This window comes from Caloenas nicobarica, chromosome 3, assembly GCF_036013445.1.
Source record: "Caloenas nicobarica isolate bCalNic1 chromosome 3, bCalNic1.hap1, whole genome shotgun sequence".
In the NCBI taxonomy this organism is placed as follows: Eukaryota; Metazoa; Chordata; class Aves; order Columbiformes; family Columbidae; genus Caloenas; species Caloenas nicobarica.
Genome location: NC_088247.1, coordinates 47,481,745 through 47,497,539, shown reverse-complemented (window position 1 = coordinate 47,497,539; position 15,795 = coordinate 47,481,745). Strand labels below are relative to the sequence as shown.

Here is a 15,795-nt window from a genome sequence, read left to right as displayed (position 1 = left end):
TAGCAAAGTCAATTATTTTCCCTTAGGCTTTTCCCTGTAGATATTAAAAGGCTGCAAGGTAATTGCCTTAGGTAACACTTTGATTTTTAAATAACATTAAATATAGGAATTGTTGTTGTTAATTCGTAGTAATTTTCCGCTTCTTGCTACTGTTGTAGAATATAACTGTAATGATGTTAACAAGATTCAAGGCTCAGGGTTTGTATTTTTGGGGGTTTCTTTTAAAGTAGTGCTCATATTTCCCATATGTTTGCTAAAGTCATGTGAAAGAGGGTTTGGGGACATGTTTTGGGGTTTTTTAATATCCGAGGTACAAAGACTCAGAATTTCTTGAAATGTCAGTTAGGAAGCCTCCTGTAAGATAAATCCTGCTGTTGTGCTATTACAAAGTCATCTAAACTTTGGGAGTTTGGACACACACAATAATTCAGAAGAAAGCATTCTCATTTTCTACTTTGTGAAATTATGAGACATTAATTGTCATTACAAAGTTGGTATTGACTGAGGCTTAAAATAAAGTACTGAAGGGCAGATGCAACTGCATGCTACTTTTTTGTAATCATAGCAAAGTTCTCCATTTATTCAGATAATAAAAACTGTATAAAATGAACGGTAGTTTCTTCAAAAAACTTTTACAGCTGCAAAGCATTAGATTGATCAGATCACATGCATTTACAATTCTTTTGTACATTCGTGTTAACTTTTTTATCACCTTATAAATGATCCTTTTGTTTTGCCTACTTGATGTTTAGGATGGTGGCTTTTCTTGGCCTGCTGATTGCAGCGGTAAGTTATGTTGCTGATTGCACGCAGTATGAATAGAACCCCACTTCAGAACTGCATCCCGTAGTAGACTGGACATTGCTAATCCGTGGATTTTAGAACAGAATTGAGCCCAAAGAGGAACTGGGTTGCGATATTTCAGTAGTTGGTGTGTCAGTGGTGGGTTTAGGAATGCTGAGCCTGTGACAAGGAAGGGCACAGTTGTTTTGTGCTGCTTAAATAATAAAAGAGTAACACCTGGTCACGCACCAATTTCTTGGATGGGAGTGTGCTTATATGAGATGGTGGTAGTGTTTTGATAGGTTTTCTCGTTTTGAGGTTGCAGTTTCGATACTAGGATCGTGATAAGATGTTTGCAAAAGTCATTATATACATGTAGATGTGGGAGAGATGGAGAAGTAGATGATGTTTGCCTAACAAAATAAGGTACCTCCCAAGTATCTTGTGGGATATGTGACCATATGCAGTTTTAAATAAATATGTGATTAAATTATTAAGAAGTGTAAAAGGATATGTTTAAGGGTTGGTCCTTTGTCGCCATCAGAGGGTACTATATCTTTAGCATTTGTTATCTCACGTTGCCTAGCCAAGGACGTGGGGATGAAACTGCTAACACCAAACTTTGTTGCATGGAAGTTCTGCTTTGACTCTGGTAGCAAAAATTGTCAGTTTGTCTTTGATTTCTGCTTAAGTAACCTTCATTTCTTGTAATATTTTTAGGGTGGTGCTCAGATGCAGACATAGCAAAAGTAACAAGCATTAATTGGCATTTTTGTTACCTGTCAGCCAGATACGTGATACAGACGTTTTAACACAAGTGATGTGTGAATATTGACCAAGATATTATCAAATGTGCTTTTCCAGGGTGCATCACAGATAAGTTGGAAGAAACCTGTTGCAACATTAAAGCTGTAGCTTCCTAGAGCATTTGAATCATCAGTTGTCATATGAAACTGTGAGAGGGTGCATAGCAGATGTCACTGTGGCTAGTTTTGATCCTCCCACACTTTGAAGACAGTGATACATAAAACTTCAGAAAGATGAAATGCTGCATTTTAGTGCAATGCCTACTGTAATGTGCTGATGACTACAGAAAATTATAAAATAATCTGTAAATGCATTGCTTGCAATTCCGTAAACTGATAGGAAGGCATTCCATTGTATTGAAAAACAATCAAACAAAACACAAACCAAAACCAAACCACGTAAAAACAACATAGCCAGAACGAAAAATAAAACCTACCCAAAAGAAAAAGGAGGAGAAAAAAAAAGGCAAAACTTAGCCCAAAAAACTAAAATACATGTAATGGTAGTCTTCTCCATAGTTCTTACTGAAATCTTAAGAATGACACAGTTTTTCCCACTGTAATTCAGTGAGCTCTTGTTGGAATGATTAAACTGTTCGCAGAAGCACTTCAAAATCTACAGCTTGAAAGCTTGGAATTGAATTTAAGAATCTCGTCTGTCAATGCAAAGCTCTGCCAGAAGACCACATTAAAGAGCATTGTTCCATTAAGCATTATTTGTTTATAAATAAACAGCACAGATGAGTACTTCTATAGTGGATGCATTTCCTTATGTTAAGTTTGTGTTCCTAAAGGCATAAACATGTTGTTTACAAAATAGGCCTTGTGTTTGCATAAACATCAACGAGTTGTTCATGTGAGTCTTCCTAAATCTTCCTGTTGCAACGATCTGAATGTGCACTGTGCTTCGTAAAAGAACTGCTTATCTTGAACTCTGCTTTCTACTTCTGTAGCATCAGCTGTGGTCCTACGGGGAAGACAGTTTTGAACTTGAGCATCTCAGTCCCTTGCTGACCAGCGAAGGATATGGAGAGTATGCCCTTTCTCGAATTGTGCCAGTTGTTCTTTTGATGTAAATGGACATTTTTGAGAACTGACAAACAAGTCAGATAGAATCTACAATTATAATTTTTAAGTGTCATCTATTAAACCAGTGAAAAAATCATGAATTGGCTAAAGAAATTATTTCTAGGATGAGTGGCAGTTTTCTGGTCCTCTCTTCAAAACTGAAGATTTATTCTGAAGAACACAAGAAGTGCCTACCTTCAATAATCCTGTAAGAAATATCCTTTTTAAAAGGAAATGTCCTGTTGCCTGTATAAAGGCAGCCATTAGCAGTCACTGACTTGTAATTTGTCCAAGCTGCTCTCCCTCAGAACAGGCTTTCATTGTGTTTGAGGTGAGTAGAAGGTGCTTCTTGGTAAATTTAGTAGTGAGATATTTTCAGAGCAACGAAAGTTGTTTTGAATTAGCTATTCATTGTTTTCTCTGGTGGAAGATCTTAACCATAAATACCCGCTAAGTATATTTACGTTATATATATATTCTATGTAAAATATATTTTTAGTTGCTCTTAATTCTTCACCTCTGCTCACTTACCTACTTTGTCTTCCAAGATACAAGCTGCCGTTAGAGACGAGTACCTTTAAAATGATGGGCTCACAGAGCAGCTAAGCGATGCTGGGGCAAGAATTTGGCAAGAAACAGAGATCAGATTGGATTAAGAGACCCGGGCTATGAAGTTTGATAGTGAAGTTGAGTTCCTGAGAGAAAAAAAAAAATGAATAAAAGCTTTTTGTTGTTGTTTTTCTGGAGAGCAGGATAAAGAGCTTTTCTGAAGTACATTATCGTGTCTGTCTGTCTGTCTTGCTGTAGCTTCCCTGAGACACTGGTGGTCACGTACTGGACTAGATTGCATATAGGATAGTGTCGACTGTATATTGCTGACTATTTTTATTCTAATGTAGTTTTTTGTGTCACAGTGACGTGTCTAAAAACCAGACACGCCTGAAAAATGTAAGTTTAAAGAGCTCTGAACTGATTGATAGAAAAGTACACTTAAGGAACATTGTTTTATCTGGGTAATGGGGGAGAATAAAACCAAGGAAGATCTGTAATAGTTTTGAACCTTTAACCTAATGTGAGATGGCATAAAACAAAATAGCCATCATGATTACGTTATTACAGAATAAAGTTGCTTTTTGGGCAACCCTAAATAAGCAGCTCTGTATCTTAAAATATTGAGATACATACTCAATATTGGCATACAACTTAGCAAAGATTTTATTGGAGAATGCAAACTTGCTTTCAGTACTGAGAAATACATTGTTATGATTCATACATAATTATGAATCAATTCTTAAGAAAACTTATATTTGTTTTAATAATTACTTTTAGGGTGCACCAAAACTTAATAATATGCATCCACTTCTGAGAGGTAAATTTGAGTTTAGTTTACCTTAAAGTAAAACATAAAAGAGATTGTAATTCAAACAAACTTTATGTCCATTTAATGGACATGTATTGTGTTTTCTGCCCGATGTTCTCAAACACTGGATTTTTAATGAGAAGATTTCTTTACTAAAGTTTTGTTGATAGTCATGTGAAGTTCCTTTGGTAGCAAAAACAGACCCTTAATAATAGTTGATGAAAGTAGTTAGGTGTTAGGGGGAAAAAATGCTGTGTTAGAGATAAAAGATCAAAATCTATTGGAATCAAATTTTTCACACACCACTGCTTTAAAACTTTTGTTTATCATTTCTGCTGTCATTAGAGGTAACAGTTCTTGTGATGATGATGATAAAATTGTAGAATGGTGCTAGTGAATCTCCAAATTACTGCAGTGTGCTCTTCCCATTGCCCCTTGCTGTGCTGGCGTCAGTGGAGCAGTTCCTTAGCAAGTGCATCATCTGCCCTTGTTTTCAAGAAGTAAATTTATAGCCCCTAAAGTAACACCTGAGCAAATGAAGCATGCAATTTTCTGAATATTTTACAGATTTTTTTTTTCTATTTCACTTTTTCTAGCTATAACTGGTAATATAGTTAAATATTCGTAGAATTTCATTACCTTAATGGCTTCAGTTATATGTTTGAAAAGTAATCTTTTGGAGAAGTTAAATTAGAGGATTAGATGACACGACTTATTCACTTACTAATTTAGTTTAATTGAAATTCTAAAAACTAGTCTTAATCTGTAATTGTGGTAATAGGTTAGAAACAGTCTCCTTTTTGATCTGTATGAGTTCTATTGCATTGCACTCAATGTCGGTTTTGAGATTAGAACTGCTTAACTTCCTTTTGATTCCCAATCAGTGCATTCCTCTAATAGGTCTGTCCTTCACCTTAGTGGCCTTTTGCACCTGTACTGGTTTTTAACGCTAATGTTATATTATGTTAAGCTTTCCTGAAGTTGGACTCCACTGGGATTAGTATAGGTCTGTATTGAAAGTGTTTATTTTTCTGTGGTTCTTGGCCATGACACTGCTGGAAAATTTCATGTTTAGATTTCAGTCTCTTTTCTGTCCTCCCCCTTCTGCATAAAAAAATAGTTTTCAAAAAAAGAAAGAAAAAAGAGTGATTTCTGCTATTTGCCTTAGGGACATGTATGTCTTGCAACCAGTGCCTTGTAGCAGAATGACTGCTCCAGAGCATGGAAGGACCAAGACTGATATTGAAATATGCCGTCACAGGTATCACTGTGAATCATCGAGTCTAACTTTGAAGCTCTTTCCCAAAAACATACTGCAAGAATATTTTTAAAGCATCAAGGCACAGAGCTATCGAGAACAGAATTGTGAATGTTTGAGGTTCTGTCTCAATGCCACGTTGACTGAGCAAGCGTCTCAAGAAAAAGTTATCCGCTCAGTTCTGCTGAATTTTCAATAGACTACTAAAGACTTTCATACTGATTTGCACAAAGTCCATTTAATGTGCTTGTCTCTGAATAATTTCACTAACAATTTCCTCAACTTGCATCTGAAATTGCCTTCCTCATAGTAGCAATGGGACACGTCTTTCTGCTCCTCTGCTCTGCCCAGCAGACCAAAGTCAATGTCTACTGCTAGAGTTCCTGAACCGAATACCTGCCATTATTCTGGGTAAATATTGTCCTCCTCAGAGGAAAACCACACAGCTACTTCTAACACGTGGTTAAGTAGTTCTTTTTCTGATAGAACTGCTGTATGCGTTGTTCTAATTAGCAGAATGGTCTGGAAAATACTAATATGCTATCTATACATGAAAGAGAGGTGACCTTTCACAGATGACTGTGGAGCATCAGTGAAGAAAAAAGTGAAAACTAATTTGAAGAAAAAGCTGATTTTGTTGAGAGGGAAGTCAGAGGTCATTCAAGATCTCAAGATAATCGCTATACCTGGGAAAGGTGTTCTGTATAGCTGGGGTAGCATTGTCTGTCCCTCTGTTGTTTGGCCCCTGTATGTATGACACTGAATTGGAAATTGTCTAGTGGTGAAGGCAAATGGCTTAGGATCAAAAACATTTGCAGTCTTTCAGATATATATATGCATATCATGTATGTGTATATATATACACGTGTATATATATAAAAATCAATTTCATTAAGGCCAAATTATGTAAGAAAGGTTCTGATTTTTTACAAGGCAAACCCCCTCACATTTCAAAGAAGAAATAGCCTTTCAAAGATGTGAGGCAAACATGAAAAAGTGGCTATATTTAATATTTCCTTACCTGTTAACAAGAAACTGTTTCCAAGATGTTGATCGCTGCCAGAATATGTAGGAAATGGATATTTAAAAGAAAACAAAATTTATTCTAAGAAATTTAAGCAATGGAAACATGTGAGTATGTGATGTTTTATTCTGCGCAAGGTGCATACTGTGAGAAAGGACTCTCAAGAGGCAGCAGTTCTGCTGCTTCATTCGCCACCTCCTTAGAACAGGTATTGCCACTGTCCGGGTTTCTTCAAGCAGCTCTTTCTTTCACAGACGTGAATAATCATCATGGGGGAGTTAATTGCTAAATAGCTTTAGCTCATACACAAATTATAAAATGAAAATGAATTTTCATTTTGTTGAGGAAGGTGATCTCCTCCATGAGCAATATTTGCAATGCCAACTTCATTCTTTTTAGAGCTGAAGCAGTGGAAGATCACAAGTTTTGTTTTCTTGGCTTTATTTAAAGTCTGTTTCTTAATAAGATTCATATTGAGAGTGTGTAGTAGGGTAAAAAGCAGTCAAATCTGTTTCTGGTGAAATACTGTCTTAACAATATTATCTCAAATAGACAATTTTTGGGGTGTGGACTTAATACATATGAACACCCATCTTTGGGTGGGTGGGATCTTAGGACATATTTGGTTCTAGAGGTGGACTTTCATGACAAGGCAGTTAATAAACAATTTTGTGGAAGGACTGGAGGTCACAGTGGTCAGTATGTAGTCAGCTGTCCACCTGGAGTACAACTTCAACAGAGAATGCACTTCTAAAAAGTAAAAATAGGTTTTTGTGATGATTCAGTTGCAATTAAAAGCTTTTAGCAATAGTGATAAGAATCTAAAATTTGTCTAGATTGCCTTTCTTAGTCTCCCAAGAACTATATGTACAAGGGAAAACTATTTCCAGTACAATCAGTAAACTTAGCCCTTCCCTAAGAGAGTATTTGGCACCAGCTTTGTAGCCTTGGTTTTATTATTTCAAAGACGAGAAAAGTTGTTATTACTGGTGCTGCAGGTGTGAGTGTGCAACGTCAGCTGTGGTTCTCCACCAGCTGCTGGTATCACAGAATGATTGAGGTTGGAAGGGACCTCTTGAGACTGTCTAGTCCAAACCCTCTGCTCAAGCAGGGTGAGCTAGAGCCAGTTGCCCAGGACCATGTCCAAGTGGCTTTTAAATGTCTCTGCAGATGGAGACTTCCCAGCCCCTTTGGGCAACTTGTTCCATTGTTTGATGCCCTCAGAGTAAAGCGTTTTCATGTGTCCAGATGGAATTTCATGTTTTAATTTGTGTTTGTTGCCTCCTGCTGTCAGTGGGCACACTGAGAAGAATTTGGCTCATTCTTCTTCATTCCTTCCCAGCAGGTGTTTATACGTGTTACAGTACTAGGAGAGGTTAAAACATACGTGTCTTGTGAATAGAGTGATAGATTACGTATCCTCCCCTCTTTTTTCACTGCTGTAAAGCTCCTCTTTAAAATGAACCTACCCAGGTCAAATTTTTAGTAAAATTGCCTTTACATCTGGAGTGACTTCAGTGCAATAATATAGTGCATAAAATTAGAGCAGTAATGTAGATGAGTTAATAGGACTTTTAAACAAGACACTGAGGTATTTGACATCTTGTTGGCTAGCAAGAAGATTGAATCTTTGAGTGGACTGCAACTGGTAGTTAATATTAGTGTTTTGAAATCCAGCAGCATTTCCCTTGGAGTCTAGAATCGGGTTGCTGCTGCTCCTGGTTCAGGGGCTGCTGATTTGCTAGTTTAACAAACACCTGCAGCTTCTTTTAGTTGATTCCATCTGTCAGATGCTAAATGGTATTTCTTCTGATTCAAGTTTATTCAGACTATGCAAAATAGTTAATACCATTTGCAGGTATAATTTCTGTCAACTCGGAGATGATCAGATTTTTTCTTTATTCAGTTTAATCTGCAATTCATTTGTGAACATATCGAAGTTTAATGGTTGTCTGCACCAGCGTGACTGGAAATCGTGTTTTACAGTCACGCTTTTCTGCGTTGTTTATTGATGAGGAAGGTTTTACAGCTACAGAACCCTGTAGTCATTACACCTTCTTTGTTCATTGTTTTATATAAGGAAATCACCCCATCCAAAAGGGTCAAGCTGAAGAAATCACAGACTTCTCTAACCTGAGTCACTCATGAACAGTTAGTTGAGTGCTTTAGTGCAAGGATCTGCTGCATTGGATTGGCAAAGGTATTAATACATGTGTAAGGTACCATGTAGAGGTAGAGAAGGAAAAACAATATTTCTGCTGTTGGTTATGTTATCGTTAAGGAAAATGACTGAATTATGCACTAGAAGTCTTTGTACTAGTGAAAACCCCTTCTGTGGATAGTGTTGGTAACTTAACACTGTTGAAAATCCTTAAGGCAGACTGACCTTAAGGTAGGTATTTGACAATACTAACAATATTCAGAATGACTGCTGCTGATTATTTTGAAGGATTTTTTAACGTCTAGGACGTACCTTTTCATCAAGTAGTGGGTTTGAGTGATGTGTTTACATTGCACATTGTATTTTGCTATTAATTCATCATTATAAGAGTGAAGAAAACCATAAATGCGTTTTCCAAGAGCATTTAAAACTTTCTAGAATGCAAATCACTGAGAAGTCATTTCTGTGTATTTCAACTTGGAGAGGGACATCTTCCAAAAATAGTAAAGCTCAAGATTATTTCAAGCAGTAAATCCAATAGGATTCAATAAACTTTACATTTAAAAATATATATATTTGTAGGCTGGCACACTTATTTACCTTCATGGCTAATGATGTTTGAGGAGATTACCAGGAAAGAAAATTGAATTCCAGTGTTCTTGGAACTCTGTAGAGTTTTTCTCTCTTCTTTTTAGGTCGTATTGAACAATCAAAATCCAATTTCATCTGTTTACTGAGTTTCGTCTTTAGCTTCCTAGTGCTACAATGTTTCTGTGTCAAATGCAGAAGAATATTTAACTTTAAGAACTTTCTGTGGAATTTTTAAGTGTGGAAATATTTCAGAAAAATAACACTTGTTTGGGGGCCGACTATCTAATTTTCTTCTTTACTTGTGTGGAGAAGTCTTGCTACGTTTTCAGCAGCAAGAAGTAGGGTCTGTCATAGCAGACGTGTGAGGAAATGATATTGTTTCAACACCAGCAGCCCAAAGAGAAAGACAAAGACTGAGAAAGGAAGGAATTACTTGTGGTCCTTCTTGAAAGGAATTTGGCAAAGCTGAGGAATTTTGTCAAATAGAAATGGGGAAGGATGAGGAACAAAGATATACCCATGGCTGTCTTCTTCCTTGTGCTGTTTCCTGTCTCCACAAGAGCTTCATCCTTTCCCTGATGTTCCCCTTGAAAATATCCAGTGGAGTCTGGAGAGACGCTGTATTACTACTCTGACACAGAGTCGTCTGTGTAATAATTCTATTTCAGCCACTGAATTTAAAATAAAACCACCACGCATTGAATGAAGCTCAAATTCATTACTTTTTTAAAAACTAGAATGGGAAACAGGAGAAAATACATATGCAGTGTTACTTTGCAGTGGACTTTAAACGAAATATTTTTAAGACAAGTAAAGGGAACAAAGTGCTTGAGTTGCCAAACAAATGGCAGCAATGTCTTCATTTCATCCAGGGTATTTAGAAATCTTGGGAAGGATGAGTGGGGCCCAGCATCCATTCTTTTCACGGTGCTTGAGGGAGTTTGAATCATCTCTTCTAACTTCGAAGAAAGTGCTCTACCAAAATGTCTTGCATTCTGTGATTTCCCTGCAGTCCTTCTAGCTTGAAGGTTTTAATTAAAATACATGGCTGGTTTTTATAGATAGAGCTGGATTTCCCAGGGCGGTCAAGTGCAAGGAAGAACTAGGCCGCTGTGCTCGTGACAGTGAATTCATGGTCCTGTTCTGTGTCGCCGTGGACGCAGAATGCTTTGGGAATCTGGAACCCTGACATATCTTATAGATGGGTCCTGAGTGCACTACCTGAATGATTAGTCTGGGTTCAGGAAAAAGAGGGAGGAGATTCAATGTGTGGTTGGTTGAACATCCCAAGTGATTTTCTGAACCACTAAAAAAATTAGCACAGCTTTGTTTCATTTCTTCAATCAATATTTAGAAATTCTGAGTTTGAGAAATTCCACTCAGTAAATTTAAAGAACTTTGAAGGGCTAAAGCTGTGCATTTTTTACAAAGGACTTGAGCAAATCAAGTTTCACCAGGCTTCTGATCTTCAAAGCTACAGAGCTCTTCTGGCATTGAAACATCACACAGGCTTCTGGTAGAAGATATTTCATATCTACGTAAATCTGAGAGGTCAGAGCATGAGCTCTGTCTTGCTGTGGAATGGGCCATCACGTCCTTGTGTCCAGAATTTACATCACGTTCCACACTTAGTCTGCCTAAATAGCAGCAGAGATTTCGGCTTTAACGATCCATCTCTTCCCTCTGCTCATCATAAATTGACAGCCTTTGTGTTGACCTTTTAAAAGCAGAAGAGATCACATCTCTGCAAAAGGTGTTGAAGTAGTAACACCTTAGGAAGAAAAAAAAATAAATAAACCTTGCAGGACAGTTGCAGAACATGCGTTTAAAGGACATGAAATTATTAGCACGAGCTTTCACTTGTCACCTGCAAGGAACCCGTCACCCCCCGGGCTGCTCCTGGCCCTGCAGATGCTCCGGGGCAGCAGGGAACACAATGCTTTGGAAGATGCTGATGCAGAGTAGAAAATGAAAAATAGAGTGGAAGTTTGCTTTCCTTCAATATGACGTTACTCCTGCTCATCTCCAGCACGTTCATGGGGCCAGGCTTCTCAAAAATGAGTGGAGGAGTGAAAAAATAGTGGGAAGAGAGATTATGAACAGGCTGCCTTTGGTCTCTGTTGAGACGCTCCTGTTTTCAAGCACTAATTCTGGCAGTTCTTTCTTCCCTTTCCCCATCTTCAAATTTGTTTAAAGTGGAGCTCAACCTTCAAATGAGAAGAAAAGCAACTGGGAGCACTTGATTTTCTCATCTGCTTTTTCCTGCTCTTCAAACTTGCTTCTCAGAAATGTCAGCGAGTGGAACAGGGCACTGGTCAGGCAGAAAGGCACCAATACGAACAGAGACAGCTTGGATACTGTTTTCTGTTTTCCCACCAGCATGCTGCATAATTTTGGGGAAAATCAGTTCCCTGCCACTGTTTTTCCCTTATATAAAGCAGGAGGAAATAAGTTTGACAGTGGATGTTGATTGCTTTCCAATTTTCTGCTAAAAAGTGCTGCCTAAGAACTGTTGAGTGTATCATTGACTGCATGAATACTACTGATTCTGTAATAATTTTTCTTCCTCTATGTCGGTTTGGGATACAGAGGAAAATTACCTGGTTTCCTCATTTTTTATTGTTTTCCCCAGTGCTCAGGACCCCAGGCCACTGACGTTATGCAGCCGATGCTTTTCATAGATCAGATTAAGGGTTGACGAAGTAACAGAGCCTCACGCAAGCGTCCCACTGTGCTCTTGAAACTGGAATTTCATTCCTGGTAGTGATCTGTATGGCCTTGCGTTTACCTTAGAAAAATATTGTATTAAAAAAAAAAAAAAAAAGAAAAAAAAAGGTAAATTTGGAAAGAAGGGAAGTAATATTAATATTAAATTCTCGCTAACATGTATAGTGTTCAATATGCCGCTAAAGGCCTAATGGTATTTAATATATCGATTCTTCTAAATATTGAATGTGCAAGTCTCCAAAGATGTTTTATAAACTATAAGAGGAAGAGGTACAATTGTTCACAAATGTTTCACCAGGATTATTTTAAGTCAGTTAAAATTGCCTTTGAGAGTAGAGTTGCACTAAAAAGAGAGAGGAGAGATGGAAAAAAGAAACCCCAAAACAGGGTCCTGCCCGGTCTAGAGTTTCAGGCGAGAGAGGAAAAGCTCTGGTTATCCAGAGCCAGATGCATTGTTAAAAGTTCATACTATCACTTTGACATTTCGAGTAGGACTCAGTGTCTTTGTAAATTCCTCTTCGTATTACCAGTGTAGGTCTCTGAGCTCAGACCATTTCACAAACCATAACATTTTTTAGTGAGTGATTGATCTGTATTATGTGTCCCAGCCATCAGAAGAATCTTGGGATGTTGCTTGTATAAACTGTAATGCAATCTGGTCCTGGGCATTTAGTTACAGACTTTCATAGACCTATTGGCGATACTCTATCCTCCTGGATTTGGGCATAGGGCTTATCTGATACCTTAAAAAAAAAAAAAAAAAAAAAAAAAAAAAAAAAAAGGCGGTGGGAGGAGGAGGGAGAGAAGGAAAAAAAAGCCCCTCATTTTCTCTGTTCCCCACTTAAATAACTCAACACATCTGGTAACACTGTAGGATCATTGTCCTTTCAGTTCCTCTGCAGCTCGTATTGCTACAATATTTCTTCAGTATCTAGTTTCCTAAAGGGCAATGTGATTTTTTTTTTTTTTTTTTTTTTAGGCTGTTTTTATAGGTCTTGCAAATTAACCCATATGCATTGCAAGAAAAAACATGACTTTTAATCAGCACCGTTTCTAAAGTTAGCGCTTGCTCTGTGCATATGAATATGTATATGAACCAGTGTTTTAAAAAAAAGAAAACACAAAACCTTTCTGCTAGTACTGAAAACTAGCATACAAATGTGTTTTTATTATCAAATAAAGTATGCCTAAATGTTAAAATATCTTTCTGTTTGGGGTTTTATCATTTGACTTCTTGTCTTCAGTTACAAGAACGATAAAAATGGAAACTAAATCTTTTTAATTCAATAAGAACTACATTGAATTTTGGGAAGCAAAAGGAGGAATCAGATACAGACTCATATGCATAGGAAATTAAACATTCGAGAAATTAAAACTTTGTGAGCAACTAAAGGAGTAGCCTTAAGGTGTGCTTAGTTGAAATGCCTGCATTTAATTTTACAGTTAATCTGAGTATTTTGTTCCAATTAAGGCAGTTCATGTGCACGACTTTAAATTGTACGGTAGTTCCAGGGAGACTGTGGACTGCTTGTTTTACATTCTGGATCAAGTTCAGATTTTTAGGCTTCGCTTGAATAAAATAAAAAGTCTGAACCCTGAAGATAATACAGATTGATAAACCTGATTTAAACATTCCCATGTTGCAGACTTTCAGTGTATGTGGTACAGCTGAGCCTCAGGCCATGCACTAAATACATCCACAGTGCATTCCCAGGGCACCTGAATACCAAATGATCACATTTGAAAGGTTACCTTTCTATAGATTCTGACTTTTCTGTATTAGCCACAAAGATTAGAATTTTAACAGCTCCCAATGAGAGGTATTGTGAAGTATTTACTTGGCAGGAAAAAACCAAAACAAAACAAAGCCCAGATGAGGTACTGTCTCATATTCATGAATTGGGATTTATTAGTTTTGTGAACATCCTTGTGAGAATACACTCCATAGTTCACACTTCAGGTAAAAAAAGAAATCTTGCTTTTCATTTATATTGACTTAAAACTTTGATAGAAGAGTTATTGCAGTAGAAGTTTTAGCATAGAGACAGGATCATGCTTGTGCAGAATATATCCCAGTAAATCCTTCAGTCTTTCACAACTGGCTTTCTGCAGGGAAAGCTATGACCATTTAACTCTCTGGAAATCTGGTGATAGCTTTGTTAGTAAATTGGGTGATAATTAAAGATGTAAGGCTTTTTCTCCTTTTCTTTTACAGGTTGTGGAACTCATTTCAAGTGCTATTGGTGACTTAGTTCAAGGTATATATTATGAAAACTCCAAATCATCTGAGGTAAGAATTTCAGTAGTTTTATGTACCCAAGAACTTCGGTGATATTAATGTGTGACTACAGTAAATATGATGACTTTCTCATCTGTTTAAAATGAAGAGGGAGAGGGAGGAAGAGAATTAGCTGCAGTCCTAGTGAATTTTAGCAGTAACATCACTATGATACCTGTGAGCTCTGAGAGAAGTTTCTCGAAATGCCTAAAGAGGGACTATTTTATGTCTGTGAGAGCTTAATAAAATAATATCATGTGTCATTACTGGGAGCTCTAGACAAGCCTTGCTGTGGGGTTTCCAAACACTTCCAAAGGTTTCTAGTCAAGGTTCTGTTAGAGGCATTTATTACAATATTGTCAACATCATTAATATTTTCATGTCAAATCTCTCATTTCCAAGCCCAAAGATGTTTACAGAATGCTTCATCTTGAACTTATATTGGGTCCTTTCTTCTTCGGAGTGTTCACTTATTAATCGTATAAACCTGAGTTTTGTCCTGAAGCGGTAGGGGTGTAGCCCTGCGCTCTTCTCCACCCAAAGTCCCAGTGCGCGCGTTGCAGGAGTTGGCATGGGCAAAAGCAGTGGCTGCCAGTGTTTCACACCATGTAATCTCGTATTTCTTCAAGGGCAATTATGGATGTGCTGTGTTGCTGTGTGGCAAGAACTGTAATGAAAATTAGTCACGTTAGATCTAGATGTTTTTGTCTTTACTAGAATATTTAAGGAAACTTGTAGAGATGCTTCTTAAAGTAGGCTTGCTTCACTGGGATGTTGGAGCAAAAAAAGAGTTCTTTCTTTCATTTGCTATAACTGTATCTTAGCACATGCTAAAGTTGATAATTTAAAGTTGCCGTGACTTCTACAGGTTTTATGGTAGCAAGTTTGCACTGTATAGGAATGATGAACAGTCTGTGTATGTGAGTATCTGTCTTGAAATCCACTGAGGTAGGTAGATATATTTAGAGTGATGTTTCTCATGTGCCTCGTTTGCCTCAGAGACCCAAATCTTAGTGTTCAGTAGGTGAGATGGCCCCGAGACTGCAGAAGCATATGAATTCATTTATATTTGTCATGTACTTAGATTGCAGCTCTGTTTTACTGTTGCTGTATTGTAGTATGTCGCAAAATGAATACCTTGGTGGAAGTCCTGATCGCATGGGTTACGGCTACAGGAGATGCCTGTGCTGGTGGCACCAGCCGGACCGCAGTGGGCAAGTGGAGAGGGCCATCGGCTAGCCGTGGCTGGGCGCCGCTGGGTGGTATCTGTCTCTCCTGCTCTGCAGCGGCAAAGACATGTTGCTAAAACTAACCTTGTTTAAGTTTATCCCTCCGACTTTGAAACTGGTTGGGCAGGAGGCGATCACACGGATGAGCCGACCTTTTCCCTTGGAGGGAGCTAGAGCCTCTGGCAGAGGAGCGATAATGGCACATTTGGGAGATCATAGGATCATAGAATAGAATCACAGAATGTCCCGAGTTGGAAGGGACCCACAAGGATCATCGAGTCCAACTCCTGTCTCTGCATGTGACAACCCCACAGTTCACACCATGTGTCTAAGGGTGTTGTCCAGTCTCTGCTTGAACACTGTCGGGCTTGGGGCCGTGACACCTCCCTGGGGAGATGCCCACAGCCAGGAGCTCGCACAGCTGTGCACGGAGGGCGACACGCACAGGGGGTCCGATGGCACCTCTCGGGAGGGGACCCTGGGTGGACACGTGGCAGCAGCGCAGTGTTG

At 38.2% G+C, this 15,795-nt stretch overlaps 1 protein-coding gene across 1 annotated transcript in view; it reads left to right on the top strand.

Moving 5' to 3' along the window:
* Window positions 1-15,795, top strand: part of PDSS2 (decaprenyl diphosphate synthase subunit 2) — a 120,206-nt gene that overhangs the window by 78,645 nt on the left and 25,766 nt on the right. Inside the window, exon 4 of the mRNA XM_065631304.1 lies at window positions 13,994-14,068. Coding sequence (XP_065487376.1) covers window positions 13,994-14,068 — 75 coding nt within the window. The remainder of the gene's footprint in view (window positions 1-13,993; window positions 14,069-15,795) is intronic.